The sequence below is a fragment of the Mustela erminea genome, chromosome 17 (genome assembly GCF_009829155.1).
Source record: "Mustela erminea isolate mMusErm1 chromosome 17, mMusErm1.Pri, whole genome shotgun sequence".
NCBI lineage: Eukaryota > Metazoa > Chordata > Mammalia > Carnivora > Mustelidae > Mustela > Mustela erminea.
The window spans coordinates 41,833,113-41,845,848 of record NC_045630.1 but is presented as its reverse complement, the minus strand read 5'-3'; the positions used below and the strand labels follow the sequence as shown (position 1 = coordinate 41,845,848).

Genomic DNA, 12,736 nt, shown 5'->3' with positions numbered 1-12,736 from the left:
TGGTAGGGAGGGTGTCTTCTGGAGTTGGTGCTGGCCAGCAATGCTGGAAGCTCCTCAGAGCCTTCCCTGGCCAGACCCTTGGTTCACCTGGGAGCACCTGGATGCCCTGGGCAGTGAGTATTTAGTCCTGGGTCCCGGAGGCCCGGGGGTAGAGCCAGCTCTGAGGACCAGAGCTCCAGCTTCCTACCTGGCGCCTTGTGTGCAGGGCCACGCCCCCTCTGGAGTTGCTGCCTGCTGTCTCCCTGTGTCTGTGAGCCGTTCTATCCCCCAGGTCCCCTGAGCCCTGCCCTTACTGACACAGTAGCATAGAAATAGCAGAGAGGTCGTGCACATGCTGTTCGAGCCCCGCTCTGCCCCTTACCATCTATGACTGGCTGGGCACTGTCTCATTTCCTCCCCTACAAACCAGGATCGTAGCATTCACCACCACAGGTGTTCTCTTGAGGATCAAGAGTCAGTATATGTCAGCGCTTAGACACCCCCGGGTATGTAGTGAGTGCGAATTTGTGTCAGTTGCCACTACTAGAGGTCGAAGTAGGAGAACTGCTGGCCCAGTCCTCTTACTGGTGAGTCAAGTTTCTGGTCTGTGGGTTCCAGAGAGAATGAGCAAGAATCAGCTGCTCCCTTCCAAGTCAGAAACCAGTTCAGGGGGACACCGAGAGGCTTCGTTCTAATTTCAACTTGATCCAGAACAGCTGGAGAGCTTGCATGAAGGTGGTTACCCTCCATTCCTGTCAGCCTCAATGAGAGAGAGCCATGGACCTGTGAGGACCTGTTGACACCTAAGGGAAAACACTTGCGAGGAAAACCCAGTCTACCATCTACGGTGTGGACTTGGCCTGGTGTAGCCAACTACCCCACCCCCCACGCTCCCCTGGGACTTACCCCCCTCTTTAGTCCTCTTTGGCCCTCTCCGCCCGCAAAGTGCAGGCAACAGCCTGAGGGGAGCACCTCTCCTGGCCTGAAGCTCTGAGTGGGCCTTGGGGGCTGGGGCAGCCCCAGACAGGGACAGGATGGAGACTTGGTGGCCCTTGCTCTGTGGCGAGGTCCCCCTCGGCCCTGGATGCATGCTGGCCTGGCCCTCTCACTCTTTTCTTCTCTTGGTAAATGTTGGCTTTGGGAAAGGGAGCCTGACAAGCAGCTCATTGTGAGTGCCTGGCTGATAGGGCTGGCTTGTGTGAGCCCATGAGCATTAGCGCCTAGTACTCCCCCCCCTCCCCTTTTACTTTAGGCATTTGGGAAGTGCTTTTCTGCCTGTCCCTACAGCGCATGCTCACTGGCTCACGCTTGGTTGCCATGGGGACCTTGTCATGGCAATGGCTGCTTAGAAGAGGGAGAAGAGGTGGCTGGATGGAGATAGCCCTATCTATGGCCGGCTCCCACTCAGCCCTGGTGCCACTTTCCTTCCTCTTGTAAGAGAGCCCCCCTGGAGCTGGGGTCGGACCCCTCCCATGGCCGACCTTGTGTCCCTTGTTGGGGTCCCCGCCCTTCTCAGCTGACTTTTGGCTTGACCTGGTCTGGCCCCCTTGGCTCCTGGAGAGGAAGGAGAGTTGGTGCCTGAGAATGTTCTGCCAGGCTCTGGCATCTGACAGGGGGCTCCGCAGCTGGAGGACTCTTGCTGCCCCTGTAGGCCTTGGCAGAAGCTGTGGTCTGCTCTTTAATTCAGTACTGGGGGGGTGGGGGCAGCCAGGCCTATCCCTCTTGTCCGCACCCTGGTGTTGAGCCTTACCTCCCAGAAAGAGGCAAGCTGTCTTCTCTTCCTGATCTTTGGGACACTTATTTCTAGGGCTCTCCATTCAATCAGGTGTGTGGGGGGGCGCTCTGATGTCAGACCGGGGGGTTGGTTCTGTCACGCCCCCCGGTACAATCTTGGGCAAGTCACTTAAACTCTGTCAGCCTCCATTCTCTCATCCGTAAAATTGGGCAAATAATACGTACCTCACAGATTTATAGTGGAGAAGACATGAACTCGTTTACGTAAAATACTTTTAACCCAGGTCCCCCATACGTAGAGCACTTGAAAAATGTTAGCAACTCAGTAAATGTTTGGGTGGAGTAGATATTAGTCTTACTCTTATTATTATTGTATTATTACAAAAGTTGCCTTTGTCCTCTGGGGAGGCTCCTAAGCTTCCTTCCTTCTCTCCAGCTTGTGGGGGCTGGAGGGGGCCTGGGGAAGTGGAAGCTTGGCAGGCAGCGTGAGGGTGGAGGGCTGCAGCGGTCCCCGGCTGGCCGGGTCTGACCCAGGGCTCTCCCCTTCGCCGGGCAGGATTCGGCCCCAGCTGTCAAAGGAGAAGATTGAGGGCTGTCACATCTGTACCTCTGTCACCCCCGGGGAGCCCCAGGTCCTTCTGGGGAAGGACAAGGCCTTCACCTATGACTTTGTCTTCGACCTGGACACCTGGCAGGAACAGATCTATTCGACCTGTGTGAGCAAGCTCATCGAGGGCTGCTTCGAGGGCTACAATGCCACAGTGCTGGCCTATGGGCAGGTAAGCCGCCTCCGCTCCCACAGGGGGCCCCTCCAACCCTTGTCTCCCCAGCTGGTGGGAGAGAGCGCCCCGTCCCCTTTCAGACCTGTTGAGATGGTGGTGCGGTTCTCTCTGTTGTCCCAGCGTGTGTCACACTGCTAGTTATCGGAGGAAGGCTGTCCCTCCGAGGAGACTCCCCCAGGGTGTGGCTTTGGGACCAGAAGGGGTGGGTGACCTTGGAGGGGAGGTATATGGTAAGGGAAGTCCACCTGACCTGGGGTCCCGGCCTTGCTGGTGGTCCCCCCGAGGGTGCTGACCCCCTCCTTCCATCCTTGCCGATGCAGACAGGGGCCGGGAAGACATACACGATGGGCACCGGCTTCGACACGGTGACATCGGAGGAGGAGCAAGGCATCATTCCAAGGGCCATAGCACACCTCTTTGGGGGCATTGCCGAGCGCAAGCGGCGGGCGCAGGAGCAGGGTGTGGCCGGGCCTGAGTTCAAAGTCAGCGCTCAGTTCCTGGAGGTATGTGGCCTTGTGGTGGGGCAGGAGGAAGATTTGGGGGACAGCAAGACCACAGAGTTTGGGCTTACCCTCAGGACAGTGGAATGAGCCTAGGAGAGCCCCAGCAACTTCTGAGCTGCTGAGTACCCTGCTGCTGGAAATACCCAAGCAAGAGCTAGAAGACCGCTGGGTGGGACACTCTGAGGAGGCTTCCTGTGTTAGATGGGGCTTGAGTTACTGAGAACCGTCAAGATCTCTTCAAACCCTGACTGACTCTCAGCTCTGACACTTATTAGCTGTCTGTCCTCAGGCCACTGCACGATGGCTGTAGTATCTCTTTCCTTACAGGTGTTGTGAGAATGGCACGGAAGCACGTGCCTGGCACACAGTGAGAACTCTGGTTCCTGCCCATCCTCTGGCCTCGGCCAGTTTGCCTCAGAGCAGCCTGCCCTACCGCTTTCTGGCTGAGGTTCTTACTGACCCTCGGAGTCTTCTCTGACCTCAGGGCAGGGAGGTCCTCCAGAAGGCAACTGGTCCTGCCTCTCTCTGGGAGAACGTCTTTGTGCCAAGGCCAGGCTTTTGACATCTGGGGACTTTGCGGGTAGAGGGAGGAGTCTTTGGCCTATCACGGGGCCTCTCAAAAAGGTCTCTAAGAAAGCAGGTTTTCCTGGCTACTTGTCATGAAAGCCTGACTTGACCAGGCTCCTCCTTTAGGACACTCGAACCAGGTGGCTTCAGTTCTCAGCATCTGAAACCCCAACCCAGTGACTCCCTTGGTTCTGGGCCATTTGCTGGGAATGGGACCATCCTGAGCTCTGACTGTACCCAAGTTGTCCTCAGAGGGAGAGGTGTGGCTCCAGCCCTCTTTAGGGCTTCCGTGGCCCACCCTGCCCACTGCCCCACTGTGACTCCTTCCTGGGCACTCAGAGTGGCTTCTTTCCCTTTAGGGGACCCTGTATTTCAGACTGGAGAGTTTTTCCTTGTCCTCCTGGACTTTTGCTTCTGATAAAGTGACTTCCTGTGTGTGTGTGTGTGTGTGTGTGTGTGTGCGCGTGCGCGCACGTTTCCTACTGCTGTGTGTCTTTATAAGCTTTTCCATCCCTTTGTTTTCTTCTTTTCTCTATCCTATTGCCATGGGGATCCCCAAAAAGTAGGGCAGTGCCTAGAAAACTCATGCCGAAATGTGAATCACAAGGGGTTAAATGATGCCGGTGCGTCTGTCTCAACAGACAGACAGACACCATGGCACCCACATCTGCACCAGTCCCTTCCGTTTCCCCTTCCCCTTCCGGTGGAGTATTTCTGTCCCTTTGAGGCATCAAAGCCTCGGATGTCGGATGTCGGAGGGCTGCAGCCCGCCCCTCCCCCACAGGATTCTGCTGGCCGCTGACCAAGCTGCCCGGTCCCTTTTCCCCACTCCTGAGCCTCTGCTCTCTGCCTGGGGAGTATCCCAGCCCTTCAGCAGGTGAAGCTGTCCCTGCCGGTGATTCCACACAGGAATCTCCAAGGCTGAGACCATGTGAAATAAGGTGACTACTCCCGGCCAAGCCACCTCCCCCCCCAATCCAAGTGATCTCTCCAGACTCTCTCCAGGATACCAGCCCCCAGTGGCAATGCTCTCAGTGCCCATATTGCTCCCCTACTGGGAGATTGTCCTCACCTCAACCCCCAGGGACCATCAGGATTGAAACATGGTCTCTACTGAGCTGAGCTTGTCCCCTCCCTCATCCGAAACCATGTCCCCACCCCCTTCCCCAGCCTAGCAACAAACATAATAGTCTGCCTGATTGACTTATGGTCCTATCTTCCTCATCTGCATCTAGGACCTGAGTCCCCTTGTCCCTTTAGATCGTTAGTCCCCTGACAAGACCGAAAGCTGCTGAATGCTGGTTCTTTGGGGAGGGAGTGGAAGCATTACCTCACTATAGTTCTGCCCAGGACCCAGCTGCCCTCCAAGGGGACCAGGGTCTGCAAGTTCGTTTCCCAGAGCCTCAGTTTCCACATCTGCAAAACAGAGCTTGTTTATAAACCTGGGAAAGCCCCCTTGGAGGCCCTGCACCACATGTCGCATGCACCCAGCAGCCATTTTCGCCCCCGCACAGCTCTACAATGAGGAGATCCTTGACCTGTTTGACAGCACCCGTGACCCTGATGCCCGCCACCGCAGGTCCAACATCAAGATTCACGAGGATGGGAATGGTGGCATCTACACCACGGGTGTCACTTCCCGCCTCATCAACTCCCAGGAGGAGGTGAGCACCCACCGGAAGTCCAGGCCAGGCAGGGCCCGGCTCCAAGGCTCAGCTCATGCCCTCACTTGTGCCCCCTTCCGCAGCTGATCCAGTGCCTAAAGCAGGGGGCCCTGTCCCGCACCACGGCCAGCACCCAGATGAACGTGCAGAGCTCGCGCTCACACGCCATCTTCACCATCCATGTGTGCCAGATGCGCGTGTGCACCCAGCCGGACCCTGTAAGGAACCCATGGGGGCTCGGGAGCTGGTGTAGTGGTGGGGGGGCTTCTCGGAGGGGGGCAGAAGAGCGGGGGCCATGGATCCAAAGCTAGCAAATTGGGGGTTGGGGTTTGCTTTGGCCACTTGTGGATTTTTCTTTCTCTTTTTTTTTAAGCCTCAGTCCCCCAACCTGTACAATGGGATAACCATACCCCTATGGTTGTGAGGCTTGCATGAGAATCGGGCATGTGCAAGTACTGTGCACACTGTCAGATGCTGTCACGTGCCGGGGAGGGAGAGGGGCAGCCTGCCCTCCCAGCCCCGAATCCCCCCCAGATGGCACTCCTGAGGGACCAGGACTGAGAGCCGAGGAGCTTCAAGGCCAGGTGAGGGCCAAGTACATCAGCTGCCAACTTCTGCTGCAGGTGAACGAGGTGGTGACCGGGCTTCCAGAGGGCACCGCTCCCACCAGTGAGTATGAGACGCTCACTGCTAAGTTTCACTTTGTGGACCTGGCCGGCTCAGAGCGGCTGAAACGGACGGGGGCCACCGGCGAGCGGGCCAAGGAGGGCATCTCCATCAACTGCGGGCTGGTAGGCACTCTGCAGGTCACCAGCCCCAGCGCCCTGCAAAGCTCAGACCCTTTCCAGACCCTCCAGGCCCATGGCTGCCTCGTCCTCCCTATGCCTCTTGCTGGCTGCTAGCCAGCGCACCCATATGTCCCTATTATTAGGCATTTGGTCCTCTGTCCTTCCCCTTGCCCCCAACCTCTTGACTTCTCAAACGATCACATCTGCACATAAACCCTATCAGGGAGCTTGAGGGCTGCTGGGTCATCGAGGCAGGTAAAGATGGCTCGGGCTGTCCTGTGTCCACTCCCCCTGTCCCTGCGTGTCTCTCAAGTGCCAGGGTCTGTCTCCCACAGCTCGCCTTGGGCAACGTGATCAGCGCCTTGGGGGACCAGAGCAAGAAGGTGGTGCACGTGCCATACAGGGACTCGAAGCTCACTCGGCTCCTCCAGGACTCGCTGGGGGGCAACAGGTACCCTACAGCCAACATCCAGGGAAGGGGTAGGGGAGGCAGGACCCTGCTGGAAAATCCTGATGAGGGCCTGGTGGAAGAGGAGGCCTTCCTACTGCAGGCTGTGGGCTTGGGAGACAGGAGCCTTGAGATGCCATATGACCTTTGGCTAGTATGGTCAGACTCAGTTTCCCAGTCTGCACAGCAGGGAGAGATAGTCTTGAAGTGATAGAGCCCAAATGAAGTAATGGATGGAAGCCACTAAGAAAATACAGAGCTGTGACCAGCAGGGATGTATCACACTGCCAGCTGCCTTCACTGTGGGTCACCGCAGTTGGAAGGAACCCTGTGGCCAGGTGGTCCAGAGTCCCATGTCCCAGGTGCTTGCCCTGGTGAATGCCCAGGTCCTTAGGGCATTAAGGCAGTATGGGAATGTGTTGGGAGCAGGAGCTATACCCTGTAGCAATGCTTCTGGGGGCTGGGCTGAGTCCCTCGCACCTCACTCTCCTACCGCACCCCTCCAGCCAGACCATCATGATTGCCTGTGTGAGCCCCTCAGACCGGGACTTCATGGAGACGCTCAACACACTCAAGTATGCCAACCGGGCCCGCAACATCAAGAACAAGGTGGTGGTGAACCAGGACAAGACGAGCCAGCAGATCAGCGCCCTGCGGGCCGAGATTGCCCGCCTGCAGATGGAGCTGATGGAGTATAAGGCGGTGAGCACGGTCCCAGGCACGGTGGGCCCCAGTTCTTCGGCGCGCCCCCTTCCTCGCCCTTCCCTCCTCCCATTCGCTGCTTCCTGCGTATTGGCTGTATGTCGGCCATGATGGGGGACTCACCTGAGTGAGTTGAGCACAGTCAGAGCCCCCAAGGTTTTAGCACCCTAAGAGAAAGGAGGGCACTCAGCTGTTCCTTAGCTCTGATGCAGAGGACAAATGCCCTGCCTGGTGTTTTCATGTCCGCTGAATATGCTGCATTGGACCATATGAGATTCCTAGGCTGGGGTGCAGAATCAGAATAATCAATGGGGACCACATGAGCCGTCCAGTGTGTCTGGGGGCAGGGCAGAGGAGAGAGCTGGCCCCCTTCACTCAGGCACTCTGTCAGGGGGAGACCTCACAAAGGAGGGGCCTTTTATATAGATCTTGAAAATGAATGAGATAGCACCAAAAGCAAGTGGGGCAGGAATTCGAGGATGCAAACACTCCCTGTGCCTGGAAACAAAGATGGGAAAAACAGGTGCTTCTGGGGAAGTGTCTAATTCCATATGACTTAGGCAGGAGTCAATGGCTACTGGTCGCCAGGGTATGAATCTGGTACATGAACGGGTTTTGGTTTGCTTGTCCTTTGTTTTAAAAGAATGCAACTTAGTTGCCTACCTTTCTAAAAATCAAGGAATTTCAGTTTTCCCTGAAAAATATGAAGACCTAACAATATATAGTACTATGCTGGCTGGAGTGGCACACTGTGGGTCACCACAGTTGGAAGGAACCCTGTGGCCAGGTGGTCCAGAGTCCCATGTCCCAGGTGCTTGCCCTGGTGAATGCCCAGGTCCTTAGGGCATTAAGGCAGTATGGGAATGTGTTGGGAGCAGGAGCTATACCCTGTAGCAATGCTTCTGCTGACCCTTTGAGACTGAGTCTGTGACTCTGTTAGCTCCAGTCCCCACCACTCCCTGTTGTCTTGTACTCAGACTCATTTATGCCAATTGCCAGGGCCTCTTAGGGTTTTGGCCCTTGGGTTAGTACTTATGGTGATGTGAAGGTAGGCAGTGGAAAGGTAAGTCAAGGTAAGATTGGGGGTGTGTGTGGCTGGAATGGCTGGTGATAGAATTTGGAGTTCCTGGTTGTCAGGGAGAGCCCTGGGAGACAGGAGCTGTGTTTTAGGAGACGTGGGGTTGCGGGGGGGCAGTTTGGTGGTGCTTCCAGGAACATCATCAACCTTTCCCCACCCTGCAAGCTCTTGCCCCTGACTGCTCCCTGCCTGCCCTGCCCCTCCTCTTCCCAGGGCAAGAGGGTGATCGGGGAGGACGGTGCCGAGGGCTACAGTGACCTGTTCCGGGAGAACGCCATGCTGCAGAAGGAGAATGGGGCACTGCGTCTGCGAGTGAAGGCCATGCAGGAGGCCATCGATGCCATCAACAACCGTGTCACTCATCTCATGAGCCAGGAAGCCAATCTGCTTCTGGCCAAGGCCGGTGAGTTGGGTGCACCAGCCCAGCTCGAACACCCAATGGGCTGGGACCCCCTCTCCCCATACCCACCGTAGGATATTAGGCAAGCTGGGCCAGCCAATCAATTCACAGATCAATGCATTTATGAATTTTTTTTCCAACTAACTTCTTAAAAAGATTTATTTATTTTAGAGAGAGAGAGAGAGACACCAGGGGTTGCGGGGAGCAGCAGAGGAACTGAGCACAGAGCCCATGCAGGGCTCAGTCTCACAACCCTGAGATCATGACCTGAGCCAAAATCAGGAGTTGGATGCTTAACTGACTGAGCGCCCCAGGTGCCCCCCAGCTGATTTTAAACCTTTTTTTATGCCCACAAGCAATACATGAATACATCCTCCTTGCTTGGGTGTATAAAGATGAAATCCCCTCTCGCTAAACTCTCCACTCCACGTCCTCTCTACTTAGAAGCTCCGTGCATGTCTTCCCACACCTTTCTCAGTCCCTTTGCTCCGAGTGTGACTATGTATTCATAGGTACCTATGCACATAGGTGTGTGTGAATATATATTGCCCTTTCTTTTTCTGTGTACGGGACCATACGTATTGCCCTGTGACTTCCCATTTTCACTTAGCGTTACGCTTTGGAGATTTTTCCACATTAAAACATACAAATCTACTTAATTCTCACAAACTGCACAGTGTTCCCCGTGGGAGGGCAAACACTGTCTGACAGCTGCCCTCCCTGGACGGAGCTTGATTGTTCGTCCAGCAGTGCTGGCGTATACCCGTCCCGCGGACAGGTGCTTCTTCGATGTAGATTCCTTTTGGGGAAAGGCCCACGTGTGCTACCCTATTGGGGCCCTGGTACAGGACCACCAGTTCCAAGACACAGGTCCTCGCATGCCTTACCTTCTATATTGCCCTCTGCTGTCTTCCCTCTCCAGGTGATGGCAACGAGGCCATTGGTGCCCTGATCCAGAACTACATCCGGGAAATTGAGGAGCTGCGGTGAGCACCCCGGCCTATCTGGGAGCTGTGGAGGAGGGCCTGGGCTGGGCAGAGTCCCGGGCAGTGCAGGCAGTGCCAGCTCTGCTGGCCCCAACTGCTGGCTCTCCCCACGCAGGACGAAGCTGCTGGAGAGCGAGGCCATGAATGAGTCCCTGCGCCGCAGCCTCTCCCGGGCCTCCGCTCGGAGCCCCTACTCCCTGGGCGCGTCTCCAGGCGCTCCCGCCTTCGGGGGCAGCCCGGCCAGCTCCATGGAGGATGCCTCGGAGGTGATCCGCCGGGCCAAGCAGGACCTGGAGCGGCTCAAGAAGAAGGAGGTCAGGCAGCGAAGAAAGAGGTGAGCGGAGTGTGCCCGCCGCCCTGCGGGCTCTCTGGGAGCTTGGCCTCCCACCTGCCTGTAGCCAGGAGCTGCCCTGGGGCTACTTGGGAGCTCAACCCATTTGCTCAGCCTTTTGGGCAGCCATGGCCCACCTTTCTCTAATGCTGCTCCTTCCCCTAAGGGGGGGGGGGGTGGAGCCTACCCAGGGTTAGTTCTACATTGGGGCAGCCAGATTCTCTGCAGAACAGGAACGCAGCCCCTTCCCCTTGCCCTCCCTGTCACTCCCTGCCACATGGGCAAAGCTAACCTGGCCTGCCCTTCCCTCCTGGGCAGCCCGGAGAAGGAGGCCTTCAAAAAGAGGGCAAAACTCCAGCAGGAAAACAGTGAGGAGACCGACGAGAATGAGGCTGAGGAGGTGAGAGACTGTCCCTGTCCCCCCCCCCCCCCACATGCTTACCTTCCCCCACCCCCACCTCGTGTCCCTGCCAAGTGGGGGGGGGGGTGCCATGACCACCTTGGCAGGGCAGGGGAGGGACTTAGGTCTGCCTCCAGTGTGGCTGACTTGTGGTCGAGGTCATGGTGATGTCCACCCCCCAGATCCCCCACCTCAGATCGGCTTTGCCCCGGCTACCGGGGGAGTCAGGCGGTTACTCTTTTGGGACTGGGAGTGGGCACAAGGGGCCCTGACTGCCCCGTACCCTACCCTCCTGACACACCTGAGGCCTTGCCCAGACTCCCTCTGCTTCTGGGCTCGCGTCCCTGAGGCCAGGCCCAGCCTGAGTGAGGAGGGCCCACTGGCCGCCCCTAACGGTGCTTGGTGCCCAGGAGGAGGAAGAGCGAGACGAGAGTGGCTGTGAGGAAGAGGAGGGCCGTGAGGATGAAGACGAGGACTCGGGCAGCGAGGAGAGCCTGGTGGACTCGGACTCGGACCCTGATGAGAAGGGTGCGTGTGCCCAGGCCAGGGCAGGGGGAGGTGACACGCCAAGGGGCAGGTGCCCGGGGTGGGCTGTCAGTCAGCACTGGGCCCAGAGCAACAGCTCAGACCTTCCAGTGACAAGACCCTGAGCCACATGCCCCTTGGCTGGAGTCAGGCCTTATTTGCGTTCTCGAAGAATGTGGACGTCCAGGGCCCGGGACTCCCAGGCATTACATCACCACCACCAACAACAACAGTGGTGATACGGACGGCAGTGCTCGTCATAGGCCGCGTAGCCTGGGGCTTTCTGTTTTCTCTACAACACTGTGCATTGGTATTTGGAGCTCCCCCAATCCCAGAGAAGTCTAGTGACTTTCCCCAGTGTGGCAGGTGCAGAGCTGGGCCTTGAATGCTGCCGAAACCCACTCCTCTAAATGGGGGTACCAGCCCTGTCCCTTCCACCCTGCCACCATTTCTGACCCACAGCCCTCCTCCCCGAAGGCTGGGTCCCATACCATCTACGACAGGTAGACATTGGCCTCTGGGGCACAGCAGGGGTGGTGGGATGCCTAGACAACCCCTGCCATCTCCTGGGCCAGCCTCCAGTTCCTGAGGCCAGTCTTCTCATGTGTCGCCCCACCTGGCAGCCCTTACCCACCGTGGGACTTCCCATTGCCTCCAGCCTCTGGTCACTGGCCAGGCAGCTGTGGCTGACCAATGGAAAGCCCCCAGTGCCCCGCTCCCACCCTAAGCCCTGGGCGCTGGATTGAGACTGTCTCTGCCCCACAGAGGTGAACTTCCAGGCCGACCTGGCTGACCTGACGTGTGAGATCGAGATCAAGCAGAAGCTGATCGATGAGCTGGAGAACAGCCAGCGGCGGCTGCAGACCCTGAAGCACCAGTACGAGGAGAAGCTGATTCTGCTTCAGAACAAGATCCGGGACACACAGCTGGAGCGTGACCGTGTGCTGCAAAACCTCAGTAAGGACCCCTCCTCCCCACCTTCCCCCGGCCCTCGCTTTCCCCTGAGGGCCCTCCGCTGTCACAAGCCCCGGCAGCTGACACCTTTGGGATCTCCCTGGTCCTCTGACCCTTGGACTGTAGTCCTCTGACCCACTGTCAACAATGTCTATGTTCAGGCTCACTTCTATGCTACATTTTACATCTTAAGTATTATTAGCATCTTAAGTATTAGAATCCTTTATTTCCCTAGGCACACAGGTGTGACGCTGCACGCTGCTTTTCTATGTTCAGTACCTTGAGTATTCTCCTTTAAAACCATCTACAAACTGACTCGTCCCATTCGATCTTCTTTACACTTGCTCTTTAGTACATTCATCCAATCACTGTTCATTCACTGACTCAGCAAGCATTTGTCGACTTGTTCTTAACAGAGCTGACCTTATTCCAGGCGCTAGAGACACTGAGGAGAGCAAACTCCTGTGTCATGACGGGGACGCTCTGGTGGAGAGAGACACATAAATAAGATAAATCAGCTGAGTCTGTGACGTGCCTTGAAAAAAAAAAACGGCAGGGAGGGAGAACAGGGGACAAGGTGTGGCGGGGAGTGGCGTGATGTCTTATAAAGAGCGTCTTGCGGAGAAGGTGACATGTGAGCAGACCCAAAGGACGTGAGAGAAGGCTCAGGGAGAGGGAGCACAGGCTGAGCACTGCAGGCAGAGAAGATGCTGAGCCCAGGAGGCAGGAGTGTGCCTGGCAGGTTGGTGGAGTGGTCAGGGGCAGGCAGCTGGGACACAGCGAAAGGGGACAGTAGCAAGAGGGGGGGTAATGGAAAAACTATAGGACCAGGTCACGCCCATCGTTATAAGGACATCGCTTTCTTCTCTGGGGGAGGGGGAGAGAGGCCTGGCTG

General features: G+C 57.0%; 1 protein-coding gene across 4 annotated transcripts in view; it reads left to right on the top strand.

The window, feature by feature from the left end:
- Positions 1–12,736, top strand: part of KIF21B (kinesin family member 21B) — a 48,042-nt gene that overhangs the window by 11,551 nt on the left and 23,755 nt on the right. For all 4 annotated transcript variants that reach the window (XR_004280040.1, XR_004280039.1, XM_032317817.1 and 1 more), the window contains exons 2-14: positions 2,270–2,492; positions 2,816–2,998; positions 5,080–5,229; positions 5,313–5,447; positions 5,853–6,020; positions 6,353–6,468; positions 6,972–7,167; positions 8,459–8,648; positions 9,568–9,631; positions 9,747–9,965; positions 10,281–10,362; positions 10,773–10,890; positions 11,653–11,844. Coding sequence is in view for 2 of the 4 variants with exons in the window: in XM_032317817.1 (XP_032173708.1) it covers positions 2,270–2,492; positions 2,816–2,998; positions 5,080–5,229; positions 5,313–5,447; positions 5,853–6,020; positions 6,353–6,468; positions 6,972–7,167; positions 8,459–8,648; positions 9,568–9,631; positions 9,747–9,965; positions 10,281–10,362; positions 10,773–10,890; positions 11,653–11,844 (2,036 nt within the window). In the remaining 2 variants the exon portion in view is untranslated. The remainder of the gene's footprint in view (positions 1–2,269; positions 2,493–2,815; positions 2,999–5,079; positions 5,230–5,312; positions 5,448–5,852; positions 6,021–6,352; positions 6,469–6,971; positions 7,168–8,458; positions 8,649–9,567; positions 9,632–9,746; positions 9,966–10,280; positions 10,363–10,772; positions 10,891–11,652; positions 11,845–12,736) is intronic.